We start from the raw sequence: 25,196 nt of genomic DNA on the forward strand, positions 1-25,196 counted from the left end.
GTTCCTTTCCCAAGAACATGCACTTGTTTTCCACACACAAGGGCTCCCAGCGTGAGTTACACACCGACCCACGAGCTCTGCTCAGTGCATCTTTCGACCAAGTGCCTCTCGCTGCACGTGCAGACGGAAAACCAATTTGTCCGGGAACGATGTTTTTGGTTTCTGCTTTCCAAAGGCTAGCTAATAAAGCAGTGAGCAAAGAACACACCGTTTTGCTGAACACATGAATCATACCTTGATGGTGTCTCCTTTGAATCCTGGTATTCAAAGATCTCCCTGGAGCGCTATGTTTTACGTTAGAAGAGAGCAGTTATCCCCAGCAGAGACGCAGCACATGTGTCTGGCTGATGGATGGCCATGTTCTAGGGAGAGTCAAAACGTTTAGGAGAAGAAAAAAAATATTCCCCAGAAACCTTAAGTAGTGGGAGAGTAATTTGAGCATCGTGTTCAATTTCCTGGCTACCAAGAACAGCAAGATTTAGCATCGTCCTCATTTCCGAATGTACGAGGGCTTTCCAGCGACATCCTTTACCTCATGGCAGCCCCGTTGCCCCTGCACCGCGTGTGAGCCCTGAGCGGCTGGAGGGGGGGACCCTGGGACCTCCTGCAGGTTTATGTACATGCTGCTGGCTTTGGAGACTAGTCCTTAAAAATAATAATAATAAAGACTTGCTGGAATTTAAAGTACTAAGTATTCTGCTTAAGCATGAAGTACTTCACCTGGTACGTCCTTGCCCCTCCTGCTAGGTACAATCACTTTGTGTCCAGTTTTGGTTTCACCAGTGGAGGCAAAGCACCAGCATCCAAGTGGCTCCCCTCTCCTCTGCCTCGGGAAGAACCGACCAGCTTCCCTCTGCCCATCAGAAGCACCCGGCCACAGCACCCAGCCCCTGCAGCTGCTCTGGGGACAGAGGGTGAAGGGTCTCAGCACTGGGACATGGCCTGACACGGCCCTGCTCCCAGGTCCTTGCAGAAAATCGCTTCACTGCTCTGATTTGCCCATATTGTGGAGTGCCTCCCTTTGCCCATATGAGGAGGGATACTTACCCTTCCCGCAGAGCTCATCAAGACTGGCTGAAGAAAAGCAACACTACAAGAGCAACACTCGAGCGCGGCGGCACAGTGTGCCTGTTGGCAGACTTTTGCATTCAGTTGCCCTCGAGTGCCGTTGTAGAAATTACTACGGCTGAGATTTTCCATGACTGTGGGCCATGGTGACATCCACTTGTGAGAGATTCCTGGAAATCATGAAGCCAAAGCCCCTAATCCAAAAAAAAAAAAAAAAAAAAAAAGACAACAAAAACAACCAAGCAAACCAACCGTTTTATAACATGCTCAGAAGCATTGTGCAGCATCTGTGGGCACTACTGCGTTTGAGGGATGCTGCGTGGTTTGGGGGTTGCTGGCTGCTCAGTGTCGAGAGCAAGCTGTGCTGCAAGAGCTCATTGCATAAGAAAAAATAAATGCAGAAACAGGCTCAAATCTGTCCAGGAGGACAAATCCTGAAACCCTGAGACCAGCACAAGGACTCTGACTGGTCAGGGTTACCTAAGCTTTCCTGCCTGACCTTTGTAGTGCACTAGCCCTGCTGTGGGATGACCAGGCTTTCTTTAAAATACAAGTTCTCATCAGCCCTTGTCCCCTGTCCCCTACTCAGGGTCACGGTAGGAGGACATCACTTTAGCTCACATGCTCTTTGCCTTTTGCCAAATCGTGTGCAACTTGCTTGAAATAAAAGTCATTTTCAACTGCTGCTGCTCATGCGAAAGCTTGCTGAGCGGGGAGAGGGCTCGTGCAGTGTGGATTTACGGGTGCTCGGCTGCAGTGAGGCAGCAGCAGGACAAGTTGAGAGAGGCAGAGCAGTTCGTGCAAGCAGAGCTGAGCTGCCGGGGAGTCACCACAGCTTTCGCAGCAGCTTTTCAAGGGAATTTTCCACTCGGGCTGTCAATTGTTTTGGCCCGAATAAAATGCAGTCAACGCATAAATGAGTTGACAAGTCGTTCTCTGCACATACTAAGTTGCTTTTATTAATCCAGAACTGCATGCTACAGATACTGTACAGCATGAACATTTATTCATTACAAAAAATGGCTTCCAAACCATTAAAAATGAAAATCGGAATAAGAGCATAAAACGGAACAGTAACATCACAACTGTTAGGAAACATTCAAAGTATTCACAAAAAATGTTATAGTTAGCATCTTAATAAACCAGAGAAAAATCTGAGACAGTTTTACAATCGCTTCATGTCAACTACAATGGCACTGAATGAACAGATGAACAATTTTTCAGCTTTATACAGCGTTTTTTGCAACATCAACATGCCTAGTTTTTTTTTTTTGTTTTAAGTTTGCTACCTACCTGTATGTAGTAAGTGTACATAAAAGTGGCAGTCTGATTTTCCTTTTATGAATAATCTAATATACAGAATTTGGCCCTTAAGGGTTTATACCTCTTCATTTTAAATGCTTTCCGGACAATCTGCTACCAAACACGTCTGTTATAGGTGACATTAAAACTACATACATATCTACCTATGTAACATCACAGCAAAACATGATGAACAAAAAAATTACAGCATTAAAAAAAATAATAAAGTTGTCGGGAAAAAGTTAAAAGTCACTGAGAATTTTGGCACATAAAAATTTTGCACACAGCCTACAGTCCTAATGGCGCAGGGGATCCAGCTGCAGTTCTGAACGGGAGACACTTGGACCTTGCTATTTTTCAAACAGCGTTGCTAAAAATTCCCTTGCTAAATTTTCAAGTCTTTTCACGTGTAATGGCTTTTAAAGCAATTTTTTTTTTTACACTATTGATCCTTGAAAAATGCATCTGCAAATGTCCATTTGGTGGCAACTGTGTTTCATACAGAAAAAAAAAAAAAAAACAAAATCACGAAAGGAAATCAAAAAAACAAAATTCCCAGAAAAAAATATATATATACACATTTATATATAAACTTAAAAACCTTGTACAAATGAGTTGTTATATATAAGATGCTTACACTAAGGGAAAAAAACTTTATACAATGTTTTGAGAAAAAAAAAAAAGAGGAAAAAAACATTTAAAAAGGGACAACATACAGATACAACAAGCAATTTCTAAAGCAATAAATACTACTGGTCCAATAGCGTTGTGATACTTTTAATTGTTGAGTAGCGTTCCCTCCCCCAAAAAGAACAACACCATGGAACAAGGTATATTAACACATTTTTTTTTTAACCCTTTGTTTCTGTACATTTAAACAATAACAAGTAACATCACAATAAAGGTTGTTTCACACGAGGAAGAAAAAAAAAAGAAGTAGTAGCGGCACTGCATTCACTGTGCCCTTAAAGGTTTAAAAACCAGATGTAAAATGATTGGTTCGCAAGCTCGTATTTAATACAAATAATAAAGAACCAATGCCTCCGGCAAGGGCTGCTTCAAAATTGCTTCTTTTTTTTTTTTTTTTTTTTTAAATTTTTAAAATCAGTCTTTAAAACTAAGCTATTGGAACTACATAACAATTATGTATATATATATATTTTTTAAACGCTACAAAGACTTTAAACAGCTGTTGATAAAAATTTTGGCAGAATCATGAGGCTTTTCTCATCTACATATTTAAAAAGGAGAAATTGAAATAAGAATGGGTCAAATATTGACCAATGAACTCGATAAAACATCAACTAATGTAGCCACGTGGCACGAACTGGAAATGAAACCAAGAAACGACGACGAACGGCGGAGACGACGACAAGGAGGAGAAGGAAAGCAAAAAAAAAAAAAAAGAGAGAAAAAAATGGAAAGAAAAAAAAAAAAAAAGAATTCCCAACAGAATCCAACCCCCCCGAAGGAAACCGAAAGGGCGACAGAGGCTAAAGCTATTCTAAGGACTTGGTTACGAGGGAGAGCGGCTGGGGCTGCGGCCCTGGCAGCGAGCTGTGGGGGTGCAGGGAGGAGGTGGAGGGCTGCGCGAGGGGGGCGGCCGGCGGGAGGGCGGCCGGCGCGTGGTCCAGGGCCCCGTTGGGGCAGCTGGCGGCAGGCAGGGCGCCGGGCTTGCTCGCAGCGCTCTCGGCGAGGACGAGCGAGGATGGCGGCGGCATCATGACCAGGTGCGCCAGCGGGTCGGGCTTCAAGGAGAGCGAGAGGGGTTGCGTTTGTTCAGTCTGTGGTTTCGAGTCTCTGGAGGGGGAGGCGAGCATGGCGGGGGAGGACGGAGGAGAGTCTAGTAAGCTTCCATCTGAAGAGGGTGGGCTGACGCAGCTGCCTTCACCTTGTATGTAGCGAACGCACTTTTTTTTTCTCCTAGAAACAGGGAGAGAGCGCTCTGTGAGTGAAGGGCAGGGATGCAGACGGAGACAGTTTGCTAGAGCAAAGAGCCACCAGGCAGCTCGCGGGGCTCTGAGCGCCTGCGCCCCAGCCCTACGTGCCGTCCTGGGGGGCTGCCGGGGCGTCCTTGGCACCCCATCCGCTCGGGGACCCCCTGGGCTAACCATCTGCTGAGGGATTGCCCAGTGCCTCTTCGTCCCCCTCCTCTGCAGGCCGCCTCCTTTCCCTACTTATTTACTTTCAGGCTAATAAAATTGGGTACGGGGTTTCTGAGCCCACTGTGCTGATCTATAGACTCCACTTTCCTCCCGAAAAGAAAAAAATAATAATAATATTTATGTATATATCCTTAGAAAATAAGAACTCTGGGTGTGTTGATCGTCCCCCAGCGCTGTCCACCTCAGCGGGGCTATCTCTACACCTGCGTCACCTGGCGTCTCTTACGGTGCTCTGCCCCGGGAGGCAAGGCCGGCTGCAAACTACTGCTCATTGCTTTCTCCTCTGTTAGGAACCACACCAAATCCAGAAACGTCAGAGTCAGACAGGAGGAGTATATAATAGAGAGAACGAGAGAGGGGAAATAAAAACAAAACGAACAAACAAAACGAACAGAAGAGGAAAGAAAAAAAACAAAAACAAAAACAAAACAGAAAAAGAACAGGATAAATAGAGTATGATCCAAAATAACAAGAATAACTGGTTGTATGGCCTGCAGGTTGTGGCTTTAAATTGACTCAGTTTTACTTTTTGTTTCAAGGGAGAGTGGTAGATTTGGGAAGCTGCTTGTCTGCGTTTTGGGGAATTTTCCTCTGAGAGGCCATCCATGGAGCTTCAGAGTGGGATCCAATTTCAGTAGGTGAAGAGCACGACGACAGGCACAAGGATGAGGAGCAACATGGCACTTATTTCATACCGGGAAATACGAGCCTCATAAGAGCCGTTCATCTTCAAATAAATGAGTAAGTGACCCGACAGAGATCTTTTCTCCTCCCTCTGTCCACTTAACAATGTAAAGGAGCGATGAAAACAGATGACAGTTTCACACCATCTCTCTTGCCAAGTGTATGCAAGACAATTCTAGCAGCAGGACAGAAATAATGAGGCAAACAACCACAGCATCTGGCAAAACGACGTTCAGTGGCCACCTTGACCCTCCTAATGACAGGTCTCCAGCCCTCCTACTCACAAGCATGCTTGCCATGGGAAGTGCTGACCACTGCCACACAGCCCCGGGTCCTTGACCACGTCTGGCTAAAGCAGCTCTGCCGCAGAAACTCTGGACACTCGGCCAGGCTGCACAAACCCGCTGATGTGAGGGAATATGTTGCTCTCCCCCTCGGGGATGCCTCATGCTAGCTCAGCCACTCCATCAGGAGAAGCGCCCGAGTGTGGCGCAGAAGCTGAACGTCGCTGGGTGAAATTTCCCACTCGTTCAGGTGCCCTAACTCCGTCTCTGGTAGCCAACTTGCTCCCCTCTGGATGGGGACTGCATTTGACTTGGATGAATCCAAGGTCCTCTCTGTCTAGGCAGTAGGGCTAGATGTTTCTAGACTGCAGGGGAAATCTAACCAGCTGGAGCCTGGGGTTAGGATATCTCATCTCCCATGGTCAGGAAGGGAAGAGCTCCCCCAGCACCCCATCTCTCCACCTACTGCAGTGGGGATAAGTGCTGTGACATCCCTTCCTCCAGTGAATTGGGGAACAGCCTGGGGCTCTGCTCCACGCTCCCCATGGCAAGGTAAGGGGTTAGGGCTATTAGAGTTATAACCACGTTAGCCTGCAGATCAATACATGCTAAAAAACTAAAGACATCCATGCAACTTAAATGTTAAAAAGAAAGAAAGGAAGAAAGATAGAAGACAGCAAGTGAAGGCTGTAAACCATGCTTTATTAGAGCAACGTTAAAAGACAGGAAAAAAAAATTAACTTGGTGGGCTCAAAACAGAACCTGTTAATTCTTCTACCATCAACAAACAGCGTGGGAAGCCTCTGGCACTTGGCTAGGGCCAGTTCTGCTGCTCCTCGCCTCTGCCTCACCACTTCCTAGCCTCAGCTGCGCAATGCTGCCAGACCCCAAATTCATGGTGGGACTTTCTGTACAGCTGCCAGTGGCAAAGCTGAGCACTGGTGTTCACAAATTTCTCTGATAACACCTGTGGGGAAGGGTGGGTTTTCACAATTTGGAGACTGCAGGGCTTGTCATCTCCCCCTTCTCCCCCTAATTAAAATAATTTGCAAGCAGAGACCCAAACTCTGCCCACCTCATTGACGGTGGTCCAGAAGTTATTCAGCTGGGTTGCTCTGCACCTACAAGGCAGTTAATTATTTCACTGGAGGCAATTTGAATCTGGTATGCCAAAAATTAAGAATGATTTTGCTAATACTGTTTTAAGTTCTGTGGCCTGAAAGAAGGGGTTTCCCATGGCAAAGCAGACTTAAATCAGGTTACCACAGAGCTGTCTTTCTGGGTTTGCAGAGTTAACAACTCTTTTAGAGCTAAAAACACTGGTTTGTTACCTTAAATAATTTCCCTTTGACTAGGATTAAGGTAGCAGAATGTTTCCTCTGTTTCTTTTTTTTTTTTTTTTTTTTTTTTTTTTTTTTTTTTTTTATGTTAAACTCTTAAATAGTGGCCACTTTTGGTCTGAAAAGCCATTTACTTAAATCTTGATGGTACCAGAGAGGACACTTCTCCATCCCCAGCCTGTGCCATTCCCACCATGTGGTCATGCATGGGACAGGGTTAGGTGCGCCAGAATAAATAGATGGGTAAAACCCCAAAATCTGCAAGCCAAATTTTACCAGAAGCAAATGGCTTCAGGCAACCCTGGTGAAAGGGGTAAGTCACCATTTGGGGAACATTTTGTGCCTCAGTTTCGCTGTCTTTAAAGCAGAAACAAAAGTGCTACCTATCCCCTCTTAGAAGCACATTGGGAGGATTATTCACTTGTGTGCCACTCTGAAAGTGTCACTCACTGTATCGGTATGGCATGCACCTACAGAGCTGATCCAGCTCATGCTGCTGTTGCAGCTAGCCCCAGGACAGCATCAGAAAAGCCAATAATGCTGCAATTGCCATGAGTGAAAGCCACAGATGACGACAAGGGTTTATTTGTTGGCTGTGGGCAAAGATGTCTCAGTTTCTGTTGTACTAGCAAACTGCACATCTTTTGCACCTTCCTAGGATGCGCTACAAAAACTACCATGCTATCAAATGCAATGTTCTAATGGTTAGGACCACAGCTAGGAAAGAAATGCTCTAAAATCTACCCAGTAACAAAATGCCTCCATGCATTAAAACAACAAGAAAACAAAACAAACAAAAAAAAACTGTATTGGTAGGCCTCCAGTTATCAACTACACCACTGAAAGGTGCTGCACTGCTCTTAACTAATTCTGAAATAGATCTAAAGAAGTGGTGTCTAATGTGCAGCAAAGATTTCTGATCAAAACCTGGCATAAGTTAAGAGAGGGTTTATGCTTGGTGTGTAACCTAAGTGCTGCACAGACTGCAGGAAAAGTCCCTTGCTGATAAAATGTAGTTTTAAAAGCCTGACGTTTCCTTAAACTGCTAGGGAAAGATAAAGCAACACAAACACGATGTGCCCCCATTCTGGTGCTTGGCATACTGAGCCTACCACGCTTCAGATATTGTATCTCTAGACTACACAAATATCTGTTGAGAGCATGTAATAAATTAACCACAGAATAAAGCCCAATTAAACACTGCATTGGCGTTTAAGCCTTCAGTCAGCATAAGTCTCCTGACACAGGGAAAGTGCTTACTCAGCTTTTCTGGTCTGAACTCTTCTTCCTTTCCTTTCCTTAAGCTTTAAGAAACCACAACTTTCAAAACCCATTTAACATATATACTGGTATCTAACACCTCAACCCCGACACCCAGTACTAGCATTACTCAAATGGGACGTTTTTGGTGCCTTATCTTGTATTTTGACATACAATACCACCCCTGGTTCATGTTTTCCTCGACACTAAGCACAAACAAGACTGCGTGCATACACAAAATATGATGAACATCTGATCTACATTCTAAATGAGATGAAGCACATGGGACTGGCATGAGTAAGAGGGGAAAATGTGGGAGAGGAATCACTACACATAGAGTGTGGTTTGGGTTGAAATACCTACCATCATAATATTCCAAATTCAAAGACTGCTTGTATCAGAACAAAGAAACAACAAATTTAACCAAATGCGATCATATAAGGAAAAAGGAATGAGAAAAGAACTACTCGGTATCCCTCCACCAAGAAAGAAGCATGTACTGAGTTATACATGAAATTAAACTCCAGTAGAACATGGGCTGTCGAAATTTGGGCTCTCTGATGTCTTTCACCTCCTTTTAATGCTGGAAACTGTCCTACTAAAGTTGGAATTAGTTTTGTCTAGAGTTCAAGAGTTTACAGCTCACATGCTGGGATAAAATTTAGAAAAAAAAATATTTTCAGGGAGAAAAAAAAAAAGACATCAGATCATTTAAAAAAAGTGTTATCTATATAAGCCTTACCAAGGCATATAAACCCATAGGTAGGGATTTAATTTTGCAAATAATGCCAAAAAAGTCTTACAATATAAGCTGTAAACACTGGCTTTTATATCTATAATCATTTGAAAAATACTAGTGCTGCAGATCCCAGAACAGCCTTTGGAGGCAGCGGACATAGATCCAAACAAAAGACAAAATATAGATGTCCAGCTAAATAATCTTTTTTGCTGACAATCCGTAGGGGAAAAAAAAAAAAAACAACGACAAAACCAACTGCCAGCTAAAAGCACTTCAAGTTTTCTTGTTCCCAGTTCTACCACCAGGGAGAGGTTATTGGTAAAGAAAGAGAGAAAATGGCATTAAATTAGCAAGAAATTCCAAGGATCAAAGATTATTAGCAATTGATGCTGTGGGAGAGAGAAAGGTGGGGAGTGGGGAAAAAAGATTAAAAAAATAAAATCACACAAATGCACTAAGAGGACAGATTGCTTTTATTTCCCCAAAGGCCTAATGGGTAGTATTATACCTGCATGGTTTGCACCATAAACTCTGTCGGTCAAGCCCGAACAATGCCCGACACTTCTTTGGAGTATTTGCATCTGTTAGCATAAGGTAAACACAAAAAATACAACACAATGGTGGATAGAGCTCATTTGGACTGTGTAATCTTAGCTACAGCTACGTTTAGGTTTTAATCACCTCCGTTTTATTTGGTAATCTCCCCTCATACCAAGGGCATGAATAAACAGGACTTTGACAATGAGCCAAAACAAAACCAAAAATCTCTGACACCGCTGTGCGTGTCCGGCGTCGGCACCGCACTCGGTGCCGTGCTACCGAGGGCTTTGGGGGCGCCTCACGAAAATGTGACTTTCCTGGATTGAAGGCCGGGAGGGCAGGGCTGTGTTTGAGCCAGGGATCAGAGAGGCTTAAGGCTGATGCTGTTTTACAGTGGGTTTTTGGCTAGCAGCAGCAAAGAGGAAGGAAAAAAAAAAAAAAAAAGAAAAACCAACGAAAAAAAATAAGCAAAACCTTTTCAGAGAGACGATAACTCATGGCAGTGTCCCACTCCCTTGTGTCTTCTAGATCACAACACAGAGCTACAAAGCAACAAGGCAGGAAAAAAAGGGGAAAGTACCAAATAAACCAGCTGCAAATCAGCCATAGCGAGTCTGGGAAAACTATACACACCTGCAGGGGCCGCACCAGTTATTCTGTTGATCAAGGCCAAAGCGCGCTCGGCATTTCTTAGGAGCGCTCAGGTCTGAATGAGTTCAAGAAAAGCGAGCAGAAAAGGGGGAGAGGAAAAAGAAAGGGGAGAGGGGGAGAGAGAGAGAGAGAGAAAGAGAGAGAAAAGGGGAGAAAAAAGAGAAAGATAAAAATAAGGAAAAAATAAAAATAAAAAAGGGAATAAAAATCAATGTCCTCGTTATTAATTGCAAAATATTGACTTTTGATTTAAAAGTTAAAAAAGTGATAATCACATTTTTATTCAACTCTTGAAATTAGCTGTTGCAATTAAAGCTGCAGTATCCCTTTATAAAGGACTGTTTCTTTCCCTTTTAAAAGAGCAGGTAGAGGAAAGTCATTGTGGCTGGTCTAACAGGATGTTTCAGGCGAGATTTATTTGGGTTGTTTTTTTTTTTATTCTCTTTTTTGAGAGGGGAAAAAAGGAAGAAAAGAAGCTGAGTATGGAAGTTAGATCCTGAACATGCTTTTTTCTTCAACTCAGATACAAAATAAAAATAAATAAAAAAAGAGAAAAATAAAGAAAAAAAAAAGGAAATTATATCTCCTGGGATAATGCAGCTTTTGGAATAACATTCAATTTATTTCTTTTTATTAATTTGTATTTAAAAGAATGGATAAGAATAAGCAGATTGCGAAATGAGCATGTTAGTATCAGCCAGAAAATAAAACGTAAAGCATGGCAAGGTGCTGAGTTAGTAGAGCTAGTGAATTGCAATGAATAGGCTTGAGCAGAAATGCAAAAAAAAAAAAAATCAAAACTAAAATAATAATAAAAAAATGCGTACGCATGCTAATGTGAGAAGACTTAGTGGGAGCCATGAAAAATGCCATTAGATTAAGGAGGTTCATTACTGACTTGCTTCCATTCTTTATCAGTCTCTTTAAAGAAATACTGCATATTCAATTTGCACAGTTAGTACAACTCTTGCGTTATTTTACTGTATTACGTTTTAATAGCAATTGTTACAAAAAGACGAAAACAAAATTAAAAAAATACTATCAAACATATAATAGATATAAAGATAAATAGATAATAAATATAAAAACGTGTGGATGGTATTTTTTTCTTAATGTCATAAGTGTTTAATGTTAAAGTCTATAATGGCAGGAAAAAAAAATTAAAAAGCAGTTTATAAACTATTTTAAATGACTCAAAATGACGTTAGCACCTGTAATCGGAGGAAGTGAAAGGCAAGGATTTAGGAAACATTCGCTGTGTTCTGAAAAAAAAGAACAAATTATACAAAGGCTTCAAAAAAATTAAGTCAGGGCTTCTTCAGAATTGACTATGAGATTGCCTATGCAGTATTTCTAATTTCCTATATAGAATGGCAAACCTCCTTAATTTAAAATGGGTGCGATTTACCACTGTAAGGCATGCATCAGAACATACAGGTACAGCCCAAATTAATACCAAACACATACATACGTACGTACACGCACACACATATGCGCAAAATAAGCAGACAACTTTATCAACAACAGCATAGGCATTACCACTATGGATCTGCAGTTAAAGGCTGGGTAATTACTAGGAATAAATTTGGCTAACGTCACAAGAGGCTCTTACATGCAATGGCTTGGTTACTAGTTTTAGAAGGGCAGTAATGTGTAAATAACTAGAGTGCATTAAAAAAAGGCTGCCTGCTATAGGGACCGGCTCCCCGTGAGGCCAGGAGACTCGAGCCCACCTCCCCCGAACCTAGGAGCGTCACACCGGGACTGCCACACTTCCACTAAGCGAGATATTTAGACTTATTTTTACTTACCGTTGGTCTCTCCTGGTTGCTTATCCCTTTTCCTCTTCTTCTTCTTGCCCTGTGTGACACACACACAAAGGAGAAGGATTAAAACCAAGCCGAGACAAAGCCACATATCCTGCGAGGCGGCACAGAGTGATAGGGCAGGGGCCGGAGGACACCAGGAGCTCAGCCCACTCCCCCCATCCTAGCGGGGCCAAGGGGTCCCAAGGGGATGCTTGTGCCATGGGGACGGCTCTGCCTGCCCCCCACTCCATACCAACACCCACCCCAAAGCCACGAGCAGCTGGAGGGGGTGCTGGCAGGCTTGCAAGATGCTCCTTTTGAGATGAGATTGTAATGACGGCACACATTTGACACACACAATCCTGCACCTGGAAGTTTCACAAGTTACTTGTGGCCCCGTATGTGTGAGGTGGGGTGGGGAAGAAATGGGAACAGAGGAGACTGAAAGATGGGGGATGCATGGGTGAAGTGAGAGTGAGCCCCCGGAGTGCCCTGGCACCCAGTGTTGACTGCTAAAGCAGACAAGGGAGCTGTGATAATGAGCAACACCTAACCTGCAGGTCTGTAAGTGCACTCACAGCCTAAGGAACAAGGCCAAGAAAAGGAAAAAACACAGATATAACCAAGACCCTTTCCACATTTTGCTTGATCGCAAAGAAAACAAGCAGTATTTTGCTAAACTGTGTCTATTTTCCAAATACTGCCCAAGGAGATGATGTGATTTGTCACAGCCTCTAACTGGAGGGAGGAAGGGAACAGACGAGGTTGGGTAAGCAGGAGCTGGTCGCTCCTCAGTTTGGAGAGGACACAACCAGGAGCTCCAGCCTGAGTTCTAGGGAAACCCAACAACCGTCTTCTAAGAGGAGTTATAAAGTGATAAGCATGGCTCAAAAGAGAAGTTATTTTCTAAGAAAATCCTTCTAACGCTGAACTACAGAATCTGCAGAGTACAAAAAGGCCAGTGCAAGATGATAGAGTCATTTTGTTTTTATAGCTTGCCAGCTACTAAAAGCAACAACTTTTGGGCCAGCAATGTTGACTGTGAACAGCATGGGGACTCCTGCTTTTGAAGATGTGGTGGTAGGAGAAGTTGGTGAACAGACACCAGACCAACAGTCCCTTGTGGGCAAGAGGGAACAAACATGTCTTGGAAGAAGGAATCTCAGAGCACTTTTGAAGGGCTGGACGTATCTGTGGGGAAGCCAAAGGGTTCTCCCACATAGCGAACTTCTCAGTAGGTTGGTCTGGCTCCCAACTACAGGGTTAAGATCGGCTTCAGCTTGGCACATCCACTGTAACATTTGGCTCGCTCTGATACATATCAGTAAGAAATTCCCTCAGTGTGAATGCTGGATTCTGATCTGTTGTTGTCTTGTTTCTCCTCCCCTAAAGCCAGCTGTCTGGCGTGGGGCTTCTGTACTCGCTCCCCCTTGCTTGTAAACTGCCCCCCTGCTGTCCAGGCTGTGATAAGTACAGCCCTGTCTGAGAAAGCCTTCTTGTGATGGAAAAAGCAGTGTGCACTGTCGATTTTAAATGTCTTTCAAGCAACATGCACATAATCCTGCAGCCTGAATGCTGCTGAAAAAACATTTTGGACACCTCTGAGGCCATTTGGGGAGATATTGAAAGCTCTGGGTTAATTGCTACAGCACCCATTAGTCGAACAAGACAGGAAGACAAGACAGACAAGCACTGCTCCTAAAAATCCCAAGAGTAAAATAGGGGAAAACATGGATCCTGAAGTCCATACAACACACAGAAATACAAGGGGCTTGGGCTCTGCTCCATCTACATTAATCTAAATTGACAGTAATTCTGTGAAAGTCAGTGAATTTTTCCAGCTTTACAATGTAACTGAAACCAGACAATTGCCTAAGGATTGTAAGCCTGATTTCTATTTAATCTCAAGGAGGCCACTTGCATAATTAACAGACTGCATCTTGTGGCCATCTTGATTCATTTCTCAGTGCATTTGAGGATTGAAGGGCCGGTCTAACTAGAGACCTCATCACTTTTTCACTTGATGGCCAGCCAGAACACAGGTCAGGAGCCATCAGCCCTTTACAGACTTCTTCAAGCCAGGTATTTACATACTATAACCCCTTCAGGGAGCAATCTATTAAAAATGACTGATATACGGGAATGTCAGCCAGGGACCAGGAATTTTTGGTTCCTCTTCAACACACGCTTTCCTAACAAAGAACTGAAAAATGTCCCACTGACTTCTCTGACATTCTTTGCAAAGCTTATAGGGAAAAACTACCATGCTCTCTTGTTCAATTTTTGCACTGAGAGAAGATATTGCATAGCTAAATTAATATGTGGACTTAAAGAAAGAATTACAGCAGCAGTTCTTCCAGCACTCGGCAGAAGGCAGTTTTGTCTTTGCCTCAGATTGCCCTCCTAAGACAGGAGCAGATGGTCTGTAACATTTCTCATCATCATCCTATACAAATTCTAAGGCTGCAAGGAAATGTGGATGTACATACTTGCTAAATGTTTTGGCAGCTCTCTCGACAGAGCCAAAGCAACATGGGTTTTGACAAGACTGCAGAGTTCTTTGGTACTAATTTTCCAGACAACCAGCAGGCAAAGTGACTAGACCCTTACATATACCTGAGTCCAGCACTCAGCGCTGCTTAACATCTCCTATTAGATCTCAGGAAGAACGAGCGCGCCTTGTGACTCCAGCAAGCCACAGGGGATTCACTGAATCCTCTTCTCTTATTTAAGAGCAGGCTGAAAGCTGCATTTCTTGAATGCAGAGCTCCTATTTCTGAAGACAGGGGCTACAGCTGGCCTCATCCTCACGCCTAATGGGAAATGCCTAACGATTTAACCATTTCAAGCACCCCAAACACGCTCCCGTTCTAGATGTGTGAAGGTCTTAAGGTGCTATGAAATGCTGAGGGAGGTGGGGAACTTGGAGAGCTCTGAACGGATGGGAGAGGGGAAAAAAAAATCCTGCAGATGATGCAATCGTGTGATGCAAAGCTGCTGCGCTCTCCTCAGGCAGGAAGGTTCCCCCTGAAGGTCACCTGGGGGTACAGCATCAAGCCGCTGGGAAAGCGACGGCTTTCTCATCCTGTCCTTTTTAGCTCGAGAAGAAAGGGTTTCTCAGTGCTCACACGGTGAGGACAAAAGTAAAGGTCCTAAGCACTTCAGGCTTTGTACATGCCCATCTGTCAGTGGCACAGTCACCGCGCAGAATGAGCATTCCCGAAGCCTCAGTCGAGCCTGTAACTCTCTTTTGAACACCCAAGATGACAATACTGCACAGTGCCGAGGAACTACCTCAAGCCTATGGTCTGACAGTCTCAGGCCATACTATAACGAAAAGAAAGGAAATGTGTTCTTAGCAGGAGCAGTGCCTCGGTGGGCTTAAAGAGGTTTCCTCTGTCTCTGAGGAACACACACCACTACACCTCCAGCGACAAGCAAAGGAAGGAGCAAGGCAGAACCCAACAGAATGAAAAGATGATTGAGAAAAACACAAGTATTTCAAAAAATGTCCTTAAGGAAATGTAGCTAAGCAAGTGAACATGTGTATGAGTATTCTCTACTGCTGAAATGCTGGAAGAGCACAGAGAGATGCTGCTGCTCTAGGCTTTGCTGCAGACTGAGACCTGGTTTCACACACATACATGTGAAAGCACAAATGCTCAAAGAGGTAAACATTGCCATACAGAAAGCACATGGTTCATGTGACTTAGGCAAAATGGTATTTATGGTAAAATAGGCAGTGATGATGGCAATGATGGAAGAGACAGACTTCAGCAAAAACAAAACGTGTATCACTATACGTAACTAACATCAAATTTACAGATACTTGTCCCCAGACCTGCATGGAAGTCTATCTGCAAGGTAGGGAGCAAGGTTTATTCTAGAATCAGATAACTTGAAAGCTTTATGTGGTTTAACTTTTTTTTTTTTTTAAAAAAAAAAAAAAAAAAAAGATGTTGCTATAATCCTATTAAGGAGGGTTTGGAGTTCCCCCCAGTCTACAAATATGTCAAAAATGTACGGGTTTAGGCTTGTAAACACTTATTACCAGATGCACTGCTTACCCTTCATGGAAGAAGGGGTTATATACTACCAGTAAGTGGTTACAATGCTGGCCTTACATTTTTAACAGACAGAAAATTCTACTACTTCTAGCTACAAAATGGGCTTTCTGAAAGGTGGATGAGGGAATCAGTCTTAAGAACACTCCATGAATTGATCACAAACTCCAAAATACTCTTCAAAAAAAGATGAGGGGAAAAAAAAAAAAGATTATATGGCCATGAAAAAGCAGAACACAATCGAAATATACAACAGTAGAGCGTGGAATAATTCATTTAACCCCACTTGAGAGTAAGACTTTCAAACAAGTCATGCTTTTGGTTTTGCCAGTCCTTCTCTGAAGCTAGGATAAGTCATTCTTCCACTTTCCACTATACTCTCACACAGATAAGCACAAGACACTAAGTATTCATATTTTTGGTGGAAAGGAGAGAAGCCATGCTAGGGGAATTTTATTTTTTTTTCTATATATGAAATAAAATTTAAAATGACCAGCAAGCCAAATAGCATCTCCAGATGTCAGTAAAAGTGAAGGCAAGAGTTTCTTCACAGAGTTCTACTGTCATGCCCCAATTCTAACCTTTTACTAGACCCAGCCAGGAAGCCTCTTCCAAGTGGAGGGCTGTGAATTATCCCCAATAGTTTTAGTATCAGAGAGGGAAGCGTCCGTTGTTGTTACCAGATTGGGATCCAGAGGCACGCTTTCCAAGTAGTGCTTGTGTGCAATGTGTGGTCGTAGTTCAGCAGGTCACATATACATTTCTACAAGCTCTACTACTAAAAAAATTTCCACCTACATAGGAACCTACATAGTTATCCCGTGCGGACCAGCCCGGGTACAGCTGCATATGAAGCTGTCGTTCCTTTCTTGCTAGTTCATAGTATTTCGCTTGTTCTTCTCTGGATAACGCATGCCACTGAGGTGAAGAAAAGAGAAAAAGACAAAATAAAAAACACAAGCGTGGTGTGGGTTTTGTTTGGTTGATTTGATTTGGTTGTTTTTTAAGTGTGTTAACAGCAGAATATGTTATTTATACATAAATACAGCTAGAATTGATTTTCCCAAACAAATAGATAAAACAGATGATCAGGCACACTGACATTCATATTTTATGTATAACTCCAGATTATAACTCCAGTTAACTCAGCCGAGTCAAAACTAATTGCTTCTATTCATTCAGCCCTTTCATTTTCCTGATGAGACAATTAGGAAAAATAAACAAAAGCAAAGAACAGGGGAGAGGACCCAGAAGCTGGAGCACTTGTCCTAAGTCAGATTTCAGTTACAGATTTAGAGGTTCTCCCTTTCCCTTCTCCACCAGCATCCCCTCTTTTCCTCCAGCTTGCACAGTTTATGATACTTGTACCACACTTCCCAAAGACCTCCCTCTCCCCCGTTTACTTTCCTGCCCATTTGTTGAACAAAACAAGAAATCTGAGATTTCTCCATCTCCCAGTCATGGAAATAACACTGAAATAATACTGCTACTAATTAACTTTCCCCACTCCCCATGAACGACCCCACCAGCAAAAAGTGTCTGTGAAAACCAAGCCAAAAAAAGGCCTTTGGTATAGTTGGATTCTGTGAACAGAGTACTTCCCTTTCCATTACCAAAATAAGAGGAAAACACACCGATTAAGAAGGACACAACTCCCTCTCTCTGCAAGCGGTCCGAATCCTACCGAGGGTCAGTCCCTGTTTGTGCTTCTCCCTTGTTACCTACCCTCCGACCGAGGATTTGGTTGATGGCTGCGCTCTCTTTCAATGTGCATTCTGCTACAACTTTTGCTCTCATTTCCTTCATATACAACATAAATGCATTAAGAGGTTTCTTTATGTGTGGCTTCTTTTTCTCTTCTTCTTTTTTGGAGTCCTGATGTTTTCTGAAGGGTAAAGATACAACAGACAAAATCCTCACAGTGAGAACTCTTGTGAATTTATTAAATTAATCCCCTCAATCCCTTAACATTAATCCTCAGAAATTAGTCTCTAGAAAGAGGAACAGAAGGTTCTCTAGAGCCTTTACCCTAGCTGCTACATGAGAACAGTTTTAACAGCATTATTAAAAAAAAAACAGTCTCATGTTTGTGTAATATCATCAAGTACATCCTCAGCCCCTTGAATAACCTCAGAAAGAAATGGCCAGAAAATGGGTTCTTGCTTTATGGGGAGGGCTTGTAACCGTGATGGTGGAGGAAATAATCACACCCCATCATCCCTGGGAACTGAAATGCTTAAAATGTTAAAAAAATATATACATTTATATATTCTACAGCAAAAACATTCGCACAAACCCAAGCCTTTCTAAAGCTACACTTGCAAAGCTGCTACTTTGGGTATTCTAAAAGCAACACGCAAGAAGCAAAAACTTACGAGCTGTGGAGTGAGCCGACGTCGCTCTGGGAAGATTCTTGTTTGACTGTTGGTGTGACTATGGCCGGATGAGGGATTCCAGTTGTATGTAAACTATGGTGTGGCGGGACCATGTGTGGAGGAAACCTAGAGGAGAGAAAGCTGTGTAAATCGTCAGAATAAAAATGAATGAATGGGGAGGGATGTGTACACACATTAAAAAAAAAAAAAAGGCATATAACAAGCACATGACAGCTAGACAAAGCATATGAAAGCTGGCAGCATTAATTAGCAATAAATTAAACATAATGACTCTTCTAATGTCATTAAAGCCAATCTTCCCCTTCATTATCATTACTGACATGAGACATCATGATTTTTAACATCTTTAACAAAAGGCAAATTCAACTGAATGAACTTGGGATTAAAGTGGAATTTCAGCTACCTGCAAGAAAATCCACTGGCCTATTTCTTTACTGAGAAATTATCTGTGGCAACCAAGGAATCAATTTTTATCGTGCTGAATCACATTGTGAATTTGGGATGACATCTTTTGTGGCATATTGACAGCAAAATAAAATATTAATGCCAACACAATCTAGATGCGTTTTTGATAATCCTGATAGAAGCCTCATTAGCTACATTTTGTTGATGGAGCAAAGGAAAATAGTAATTTATGTCTAATATATCCCTGAGCCACGCTGCTTTAACAGAAGTTTGGTAGATTGTGGAATTAAGCCAATTTTGGTCCACTATGGTACCCTAGGAAGGCTTAAATTCAAGTCAAATAACAAAGTAGTTTTTCTAAAGACAAAAAATGTTGACAGCTTTATGGTCATATCCAGGGACAGGCCGCAGTCCTGCAACTGGATTCAGAGAGATGTGCAATGCTTCTCATGTATCTAATTTGGGGCCACAGCATAAACATACCACTATAAGTCAGACTTTCTAATTTTTAACTGCAGTTAACAAACTTGTCAAAAGCATTATTAACAACTTATGATTATTCCTCAATTATTGGAAAAAAAAAAAAAAAAAAAAAAAAGGTTTTGCAGTGAATAAGGAAAGCACAACAGAACTGAGCTACTGCCTGTCCCTTAGAAACCCCCCACTGAAGTTTATACATTTCCAGGGAATGGGATCTAGCTTAACCTTTTGGCTTAAAAATACCTTCCCACAAAAAATCCATGACTAAACTGATCCGGTAAGTAAGATTTTTGCTGTTGTACATTCCTACACTTATCCCAGACTTTGAGCCATCTTGGTCCAAATAAAGTACCCTGAGAATACGGAACATGCAATGGATAAAGAATTACATCTTCTATCATTGATATATAATGTCCTTTTTTCTATCTAATAGGGTTTAAAATGGGGTGACAGACTATGGTGAACCAGAGCGTGCACAATTATCAGAAATATAGTGAGATTTCTTTATTTTTATTCCTCTCTTATAAATTCCATTCCTGAGCTTAAAACCCAGAAAACTACCTAGACATTCCTTAAGTTCAGAAGATGACACAGAAGTACTTTCATAAACAAGAGGTATTGTCCACGACGAGCTCTGTGCATCTTTGTCTACCAGCTGGTAGTACTCAAGATCATGAGACAGAAGTATTTTGTCTTTGAGGCAGTGGTGGGAAGAGCAGGGACTGACAGGGAGAATGTGAAATTGTTCAGACTGCAGAGAATCGCAGCTCCTGTGAACAAAGACATGGAGAGAAGGAAAGGAGGAGGCTGTGACGGCAGGGGAGGAGGAGAACGGCCACCAAAATGGTCATTCCTCTTTGGATTTTACTTTTGCTAAAGACTCATGGACACAAATATCCAAGTGGATTGTCAAAACTCTGACAAAAGAAGCTGGGAGAGAAGTGCATGTCTGAGGAAATGCTTTGATGAGCAGTACGTCAGAATGGAAGGGAATGGTGAGGCTGCAAGAAGACCAACATCCAGGTCCCACTTCTGCCATGGCACTACCCCACTGTCACCAATACACAACCTGGACCTTTGCATTGCTTTCCTCTGCTCTCCTTCTCATGGTTGGACACGGCTAGAGGTAAAGTTTGCTCCCACAGTGGATGGGGCATCCAGACACAGTGCAATGCAAATAATAAAAGCTGATAGCAAGAGTCCACAGGGGACTGCTCTTCAAAAAAAAAAAAAATCTACAATTGTTTTAAAAATCTGATCTGCTGACATCAGTACAAGCACTGTGATAAAATGTTGGCACACATCCTATCCAAATCCTAGGCTGACTGTAAAGATCCAGCATTGAGGTGAGGGCTGCTGGGACTGGCTAGGGTTCAAACTGGAAAGAGCCAGAGATGATGGGTCAATGAAGAATGAAGATGGAGACGACAAGCCTACCTCTGCAGAGTGGGCAGGAGGAGCTCGAGTGATGTGAGGACATGGGATAGAGAGCATATACCAACAAGGAAGAACAGCCAAGCGCAGTAGTAGCACAAGGCCAGCAGGGTATGAGGGCCTGAATGAGGTTAGGGTCATCACTGTGGAACGGCACCCAGATAGCACAGAAGGATCGTTACAGCTGGAGTTAACGGGGACAAGAGGTGGTGGCTGTTAAGCTTTTGAACAGGACCCCGGGAAGTGGCCGTGATAACTGGGTTGTGGACTTGCTCCCTGAAAGAGGATCCGGTCTAAAATTAAAACTAAAATGCACTGAAAAGCGAATGCTGCCTACAAGCTGAATTGTGTGGTCAGGAGCTCTGAAGGAAACAAATTCAACAAAATATAGGGGCTTATTTTGTCAGTTTACTTTTGATGTAGATTTAAGTATCTTCTGCTAATCAAAAATTAAGGAGGGTGAAGAAATTTGCCTAAAATGCAACTCCTCCCCCAGTTATGGGAGAAGTGTTTTCCCCAGTTACCATTTAGGAGAATGAGTATCTGCACACTGGAGGAGTGGCCGTATGGGAGGAAGGGCAGCTGAGGAGGAGATGCCTACACACACGTTGTGCAGAACCATGGCCGTAACCAGAAGGATGGCAAAACCTCACTGAGTTCAGTGGGGCTGAGACCGTATCCAGCAAACCCTAAACTTCAGAGACATGGTAAACTTCATCGGCAGGCAGCTGCAGCTCAGCAGTTATTTTGGGACTGGCAGTTTTCCCAAAGGAAGTTTTGTGTGCATTACCAGTGACCATTTATTATTACAGGTTGAAGATGCCCAACTGACACAATGCTACCCATCAGATTTACGTGCTCCTTCCTACGTTTGGGGCCGTAAAAACGTGCTCCAAAATCCCAGGTCAATCACACCACCCCATTGGCTCCAAAGATCAAAGTGTTAGACTCCATGTCCAAGTGCATACTGATTTCTACGCAGACACCCAGTCATATGGCAGTAAGAATGGGGAAGGAGTGTTAATTTTTAAGTTCCTGGCCGCGCTCCAACTTCAGTAATTACATTCAGCAAAAGTGAATTTCCTCTGAAATTTCAATTACAACAGGTATTTTCCACTGCCACCACTTAACTGCTGTGCAGTGTTTGTCTGGTGCAATTCTGTTAAATTATTTCCTGATTTCCTCTCCCAGCAGTTGTTTTTTCACAGTGGGTCCACTGTTTGCCCATCAGTTAGCTAACCCTGTCTCAGTTTGCGTTACGGGCATATTACAAAGGGATAATGAAGGATCAAGAGATGTTATAAGCATATTGCATGCTTCAGAAGCGAGGGGGATGATGCTACAAGCAGAGAAAAGAGTTGTAAATGGTTAAAACAACCTGAAGACACTACCTTAATAGTTTAAACCGTTTATTAAAATCACTATTAGTCACCCATTAACCTTTTATAAACTATTCATAAGCACACTCTAACTAATGAAGTGTAATTACTAAGCTCAGGGAATATTCAGGGCTGGGAAGCGTTATGTGCTCCAAAGGTCTGCATCACAATGCAGGCAAGTGCGGGAATTCCCTTTAAAGCAAGGCTCTGGAAGGATGTGGACGAGGTCTTGGAGGACAGGGGGCTGAGACTGGGGTCTGCCCTGGATTCAGCGTTTGGCCAGAGTGGAGACAGCGGCCCTGAGGCTTGTGCCTTACTGCAGGGATGCTGCCCGCAGGGCACGTCTGCAGGCACGCCGGGCGCTCGGGGCCAGGGCTGCCCCGCCGCTGAGTGCAGGTGCTCCACCTGATACGGCAGGCATGAGAAAATTGTGTGTCGGAGCACGGTCTGCCCAGAGGGTGTTCCCAGCTGTGGGAAACCAGGAGGGGAGTTTCTGGGCTGAAACAAAGGATAAACATCTTAAATCTATTCATCGGCCTGCGTCTGCGCCTGGGCGCGTGTGTACGTATGGGCACACGTCAAGACAAAAAGAAAGGCTGTGCGCCGATACACACACCCCTCACCTTTGCCTAAGACATCCCCCCGTATTTTTTTTCTCTAGACAAGGATTCCATGAATTGCAATAAACACCCTAAAAATTCTAAGTAGCTCATTATACACCACTGTCTCCTTTTATGGCTCCAAGCCAGAATATAATGATGAGTCTTAACTTGTTAAGGACAACTAATTTTTTGTTCCTGGCTGTCTCAAGGGCTTCTCTCTTACTCACTCTCACTTTACTTCACTGTTGACATGTTTCTGTTAACTGGATGTCATCTGCCTGCCTTGATTTTATGCACAAGCAGTGGGATGCATTTTTCTGTGCAACAATTCTGCTTTGAGTTGCATTAGATTTGTCATTATTCTCTCATTTTCCCCTTGCACTTGTAACATTTCATCTATTCCTGCCTTATTTTTTGAGCCACGGTGCACCCACATTATGGTTTATACATGATCTTGCTCCCTTTGAAGCCGGCAGATTTCAGAGCCAGCCCTCGTCAGGAGAAGTGCCTGCTACCAATTTAGCAGGCTGAGGGCCCCGAGCTCCAACAACTCAATCTAAAGGGGGTCACAGGGTGGCACAAGCGAGTGTCAGCAAGTGCTGTTTAATTGCCAATCTAGGCTTCTCCATGGTGTTTAAAGTATAATGACCCATCACTTAATTCTGAGAAGTCCTGGCCCTGCTGCTGAATGGAATGAATATCAAAGGATGTGCTAGAACAGGGCAAGGAGCCTACATTTCCTATAACTGCCATAAGTATAATAGACCTCTACTTCTGTCGTCCCATTACCACAATAATGTATTTAATTTGCTGTGTACTCTTTTTAACTAGATACCTTTCATAAAGCCTATCTTGGGAATATAGCCTCCCCCCTCCCACACCCCCCCTCCCCCAAATGACTAGCCTCTCTAATAATAATTAAACTAAATCAAGCTCTACTTTGCCTCGCACCATGCCTGCAAGCCTTTTATAGATATTAAAAAAGATTAAATAGAGGGAGGGAATCATTGTTTAAATTTGCAGCTCTCTCTCCACAACCCAGGATTTTTTTGCCTGAGCTGGGTCTATTAATTTTTTTTTTTTTCAAAAAGTTGCTTTTTCCATTGTCTTTTTCTGTTTGCCGGAGCGATGTGGGCAAATTTTAATTTTTGCTTTTACTCTACTTATCTAAAGCACACAACACAGTATTTCCCTACCCATTCAGTCACGAGCTCTAGTTACAGGTTTCCCTTGCTCAAGGAGGTGTGTTCCCCCCCACCTAATCTTCTCCTCCTTAAATCCTCTATATGCCAACCTTCACATATTAAACTGCAGAGACGGAGAGGAAGGGACAGAGAAGGGAAGAGATGTGGAACCTTGCTATGTAATGCATGCTAATTTAATTATGTGCCATCATCAAAATGGATTAGCTGTTTCAGCCCATCAGGAAAGTCTAAACCTCCACCGATTTAATTAACCAGACTGAAAATCAGATGAACAGAAAATAAAACTATCATTAGGAGCAATTAGTGATTACTTAAACATAGTGCTGCCAACCAGTTTGTAAATAAAACTAGCAGCCCCTGGAAAATTAGATGGAATTAATTGAAGGTAGGGAGGGGGAGAAATATATACTTCTAAAGCTTTAAGGGTCAGGCAGGCCCTTTCATGTTGTCTATCAGTGTTTGGAGCTTTGGTAGGGAAAATACAGCGCAATAACCTTCCTTCCAACTCTGCTTGAAGAGCAGCCCCCACCCTGCTCCCCGGCCTCCCCTCTCGCACACGGAGCGCTGCTCTGGGTGATAGCCACCGAGAAAGCAAAAGGTGGCACGACTTCTCCTCCTTGCTTTTTCAACATCACATTCTCACAGCTTTTTCATTTAGTTGGCTTTTAAAGATGACTTCCTGCTCCTCCACCTCTCCCTCAAAAACAAATTCTTAAAGACCAATGAGAGCACTGAGACATCCTCTTCTGATCAAATTGGAAGGTACTGCTCGCCCTCTCCTCCTCCGCCCTACCAAAAAACTAAGGATGACTGTTTAACTGATGTGCTTTCAGGAATACGTTTCCTAGATGAAATGCCCTCCTCTAGAGAGGGTGGCAGGAGGAGTTACACTTGCTCTCGACTCAGGACCTCAGTATTTGAACTCACCTTGACATGGAAGCATTGACGGTCAGAGCTGTTGGGTAAGGGTGGCGGAAACCCCCTGTCGTGATTGGGTACACTGGCTGACCTTGCCTGGCAAAAAGAAGGGAAAGAGAGAATGAGAGAAAGAAAAAAGGGTTTAAAAAAAAAATACACAACAACAACAACAAAAAACTTCTCTCTGCACACTAAGCTTTATTCTCATTTGATCAGAACAAAAATCTTGGGGATTGTACAGCAAGGATCAAAGGAAAGAAACACAGAACAATTTGAATGCCATAAATCTGATAGGAATGGCTAATTAAATTTTATAACCTCTGCTTATGTCAATAGAGACCCTCTCCCCAAGCTGAAACTAGGTGTTTTGTTGTAATAATTAAAGGCGAAGTCTCGCTTGCTTTAATGGAGCCATCACACTAATTGAGGGCTACACATCCAAAGGAAAACAATAATGAATGTAAATTTATAC

The 25,196-nt window shown here is 43.0% G+C and overlaps 1 protein-coding gene across 14 annotated transcripts in view; it reads right to left on the reverse strand.

Annotated features, from left to right (window-relative positions):
• Positions 1 to 2,011: 2,011 nt before the first annotated feature.
• TCF7L2 (transcription factor 7 like 2) overlaps positions 2,012 to 25,196 on the reverse strand; it is a 177,474-nt gene continuing 154,289 nt past the window's right edge. For 2 of the 14 annotated variants that reach the window (XM_082764415.1, XM_082764414.1), the window contains exons 8-15: positions 24,734 to 24,820; positions 18,281 to 18,406; positions 17,631 to 17,790; positions 16,716 to 16,823; positions 11,845 to 11,893; positions 11,245 to 11,295; positions 10,016 to 10,088; positions 2,012 to 4,293 (exon numbers count right to left, since the gene is read on the reverse strand). In XM_082764415.1, the coding sequence (XP_082620541.1) occupies positions 3,870 to 4,293; positions 10,016 to 10,088; positions 11,245 to 11,295; positions 11,845 to 11,893; positions 16,716 to 16,823; positions 17,631 to 17,790; positions 18,281 to 18,406; positions 24,734 to 24,820 (1,078 nt within the window). In that variant the 3' untranslated portion in view covers positions 2,012 to 3,869. Of the gene's footprint in view, positions 4,294 to 9,350; positions 9,424 to 10,015; positions 10,089 to 11,244; positions 11,296 to 11,844; positions 11,894 to 16,703; positions 16,824 to 17,630; positions 17,791 to 18,280; positions 18,422 to 24,733; positions 24,821 to 25,196 lie in introns of all 14 variants that reach the window. The other 12 variants (XM_082764410.1, XM_082764409.1, XM_082764407.1 and 9 more) reach the window with 11 other exon arrangements.

This window comes from Aythya marila (assembly GCF_965140915.1).
Source record: "Aythya marila genome assembly, chromosome: 7".
Taxonomy (NCBI): domain Eukaryota; kingdom Metazoa; phylum Chordata; class Aves; order Anseriformes; family Anatidae; genus Aythya; species Aythya marila.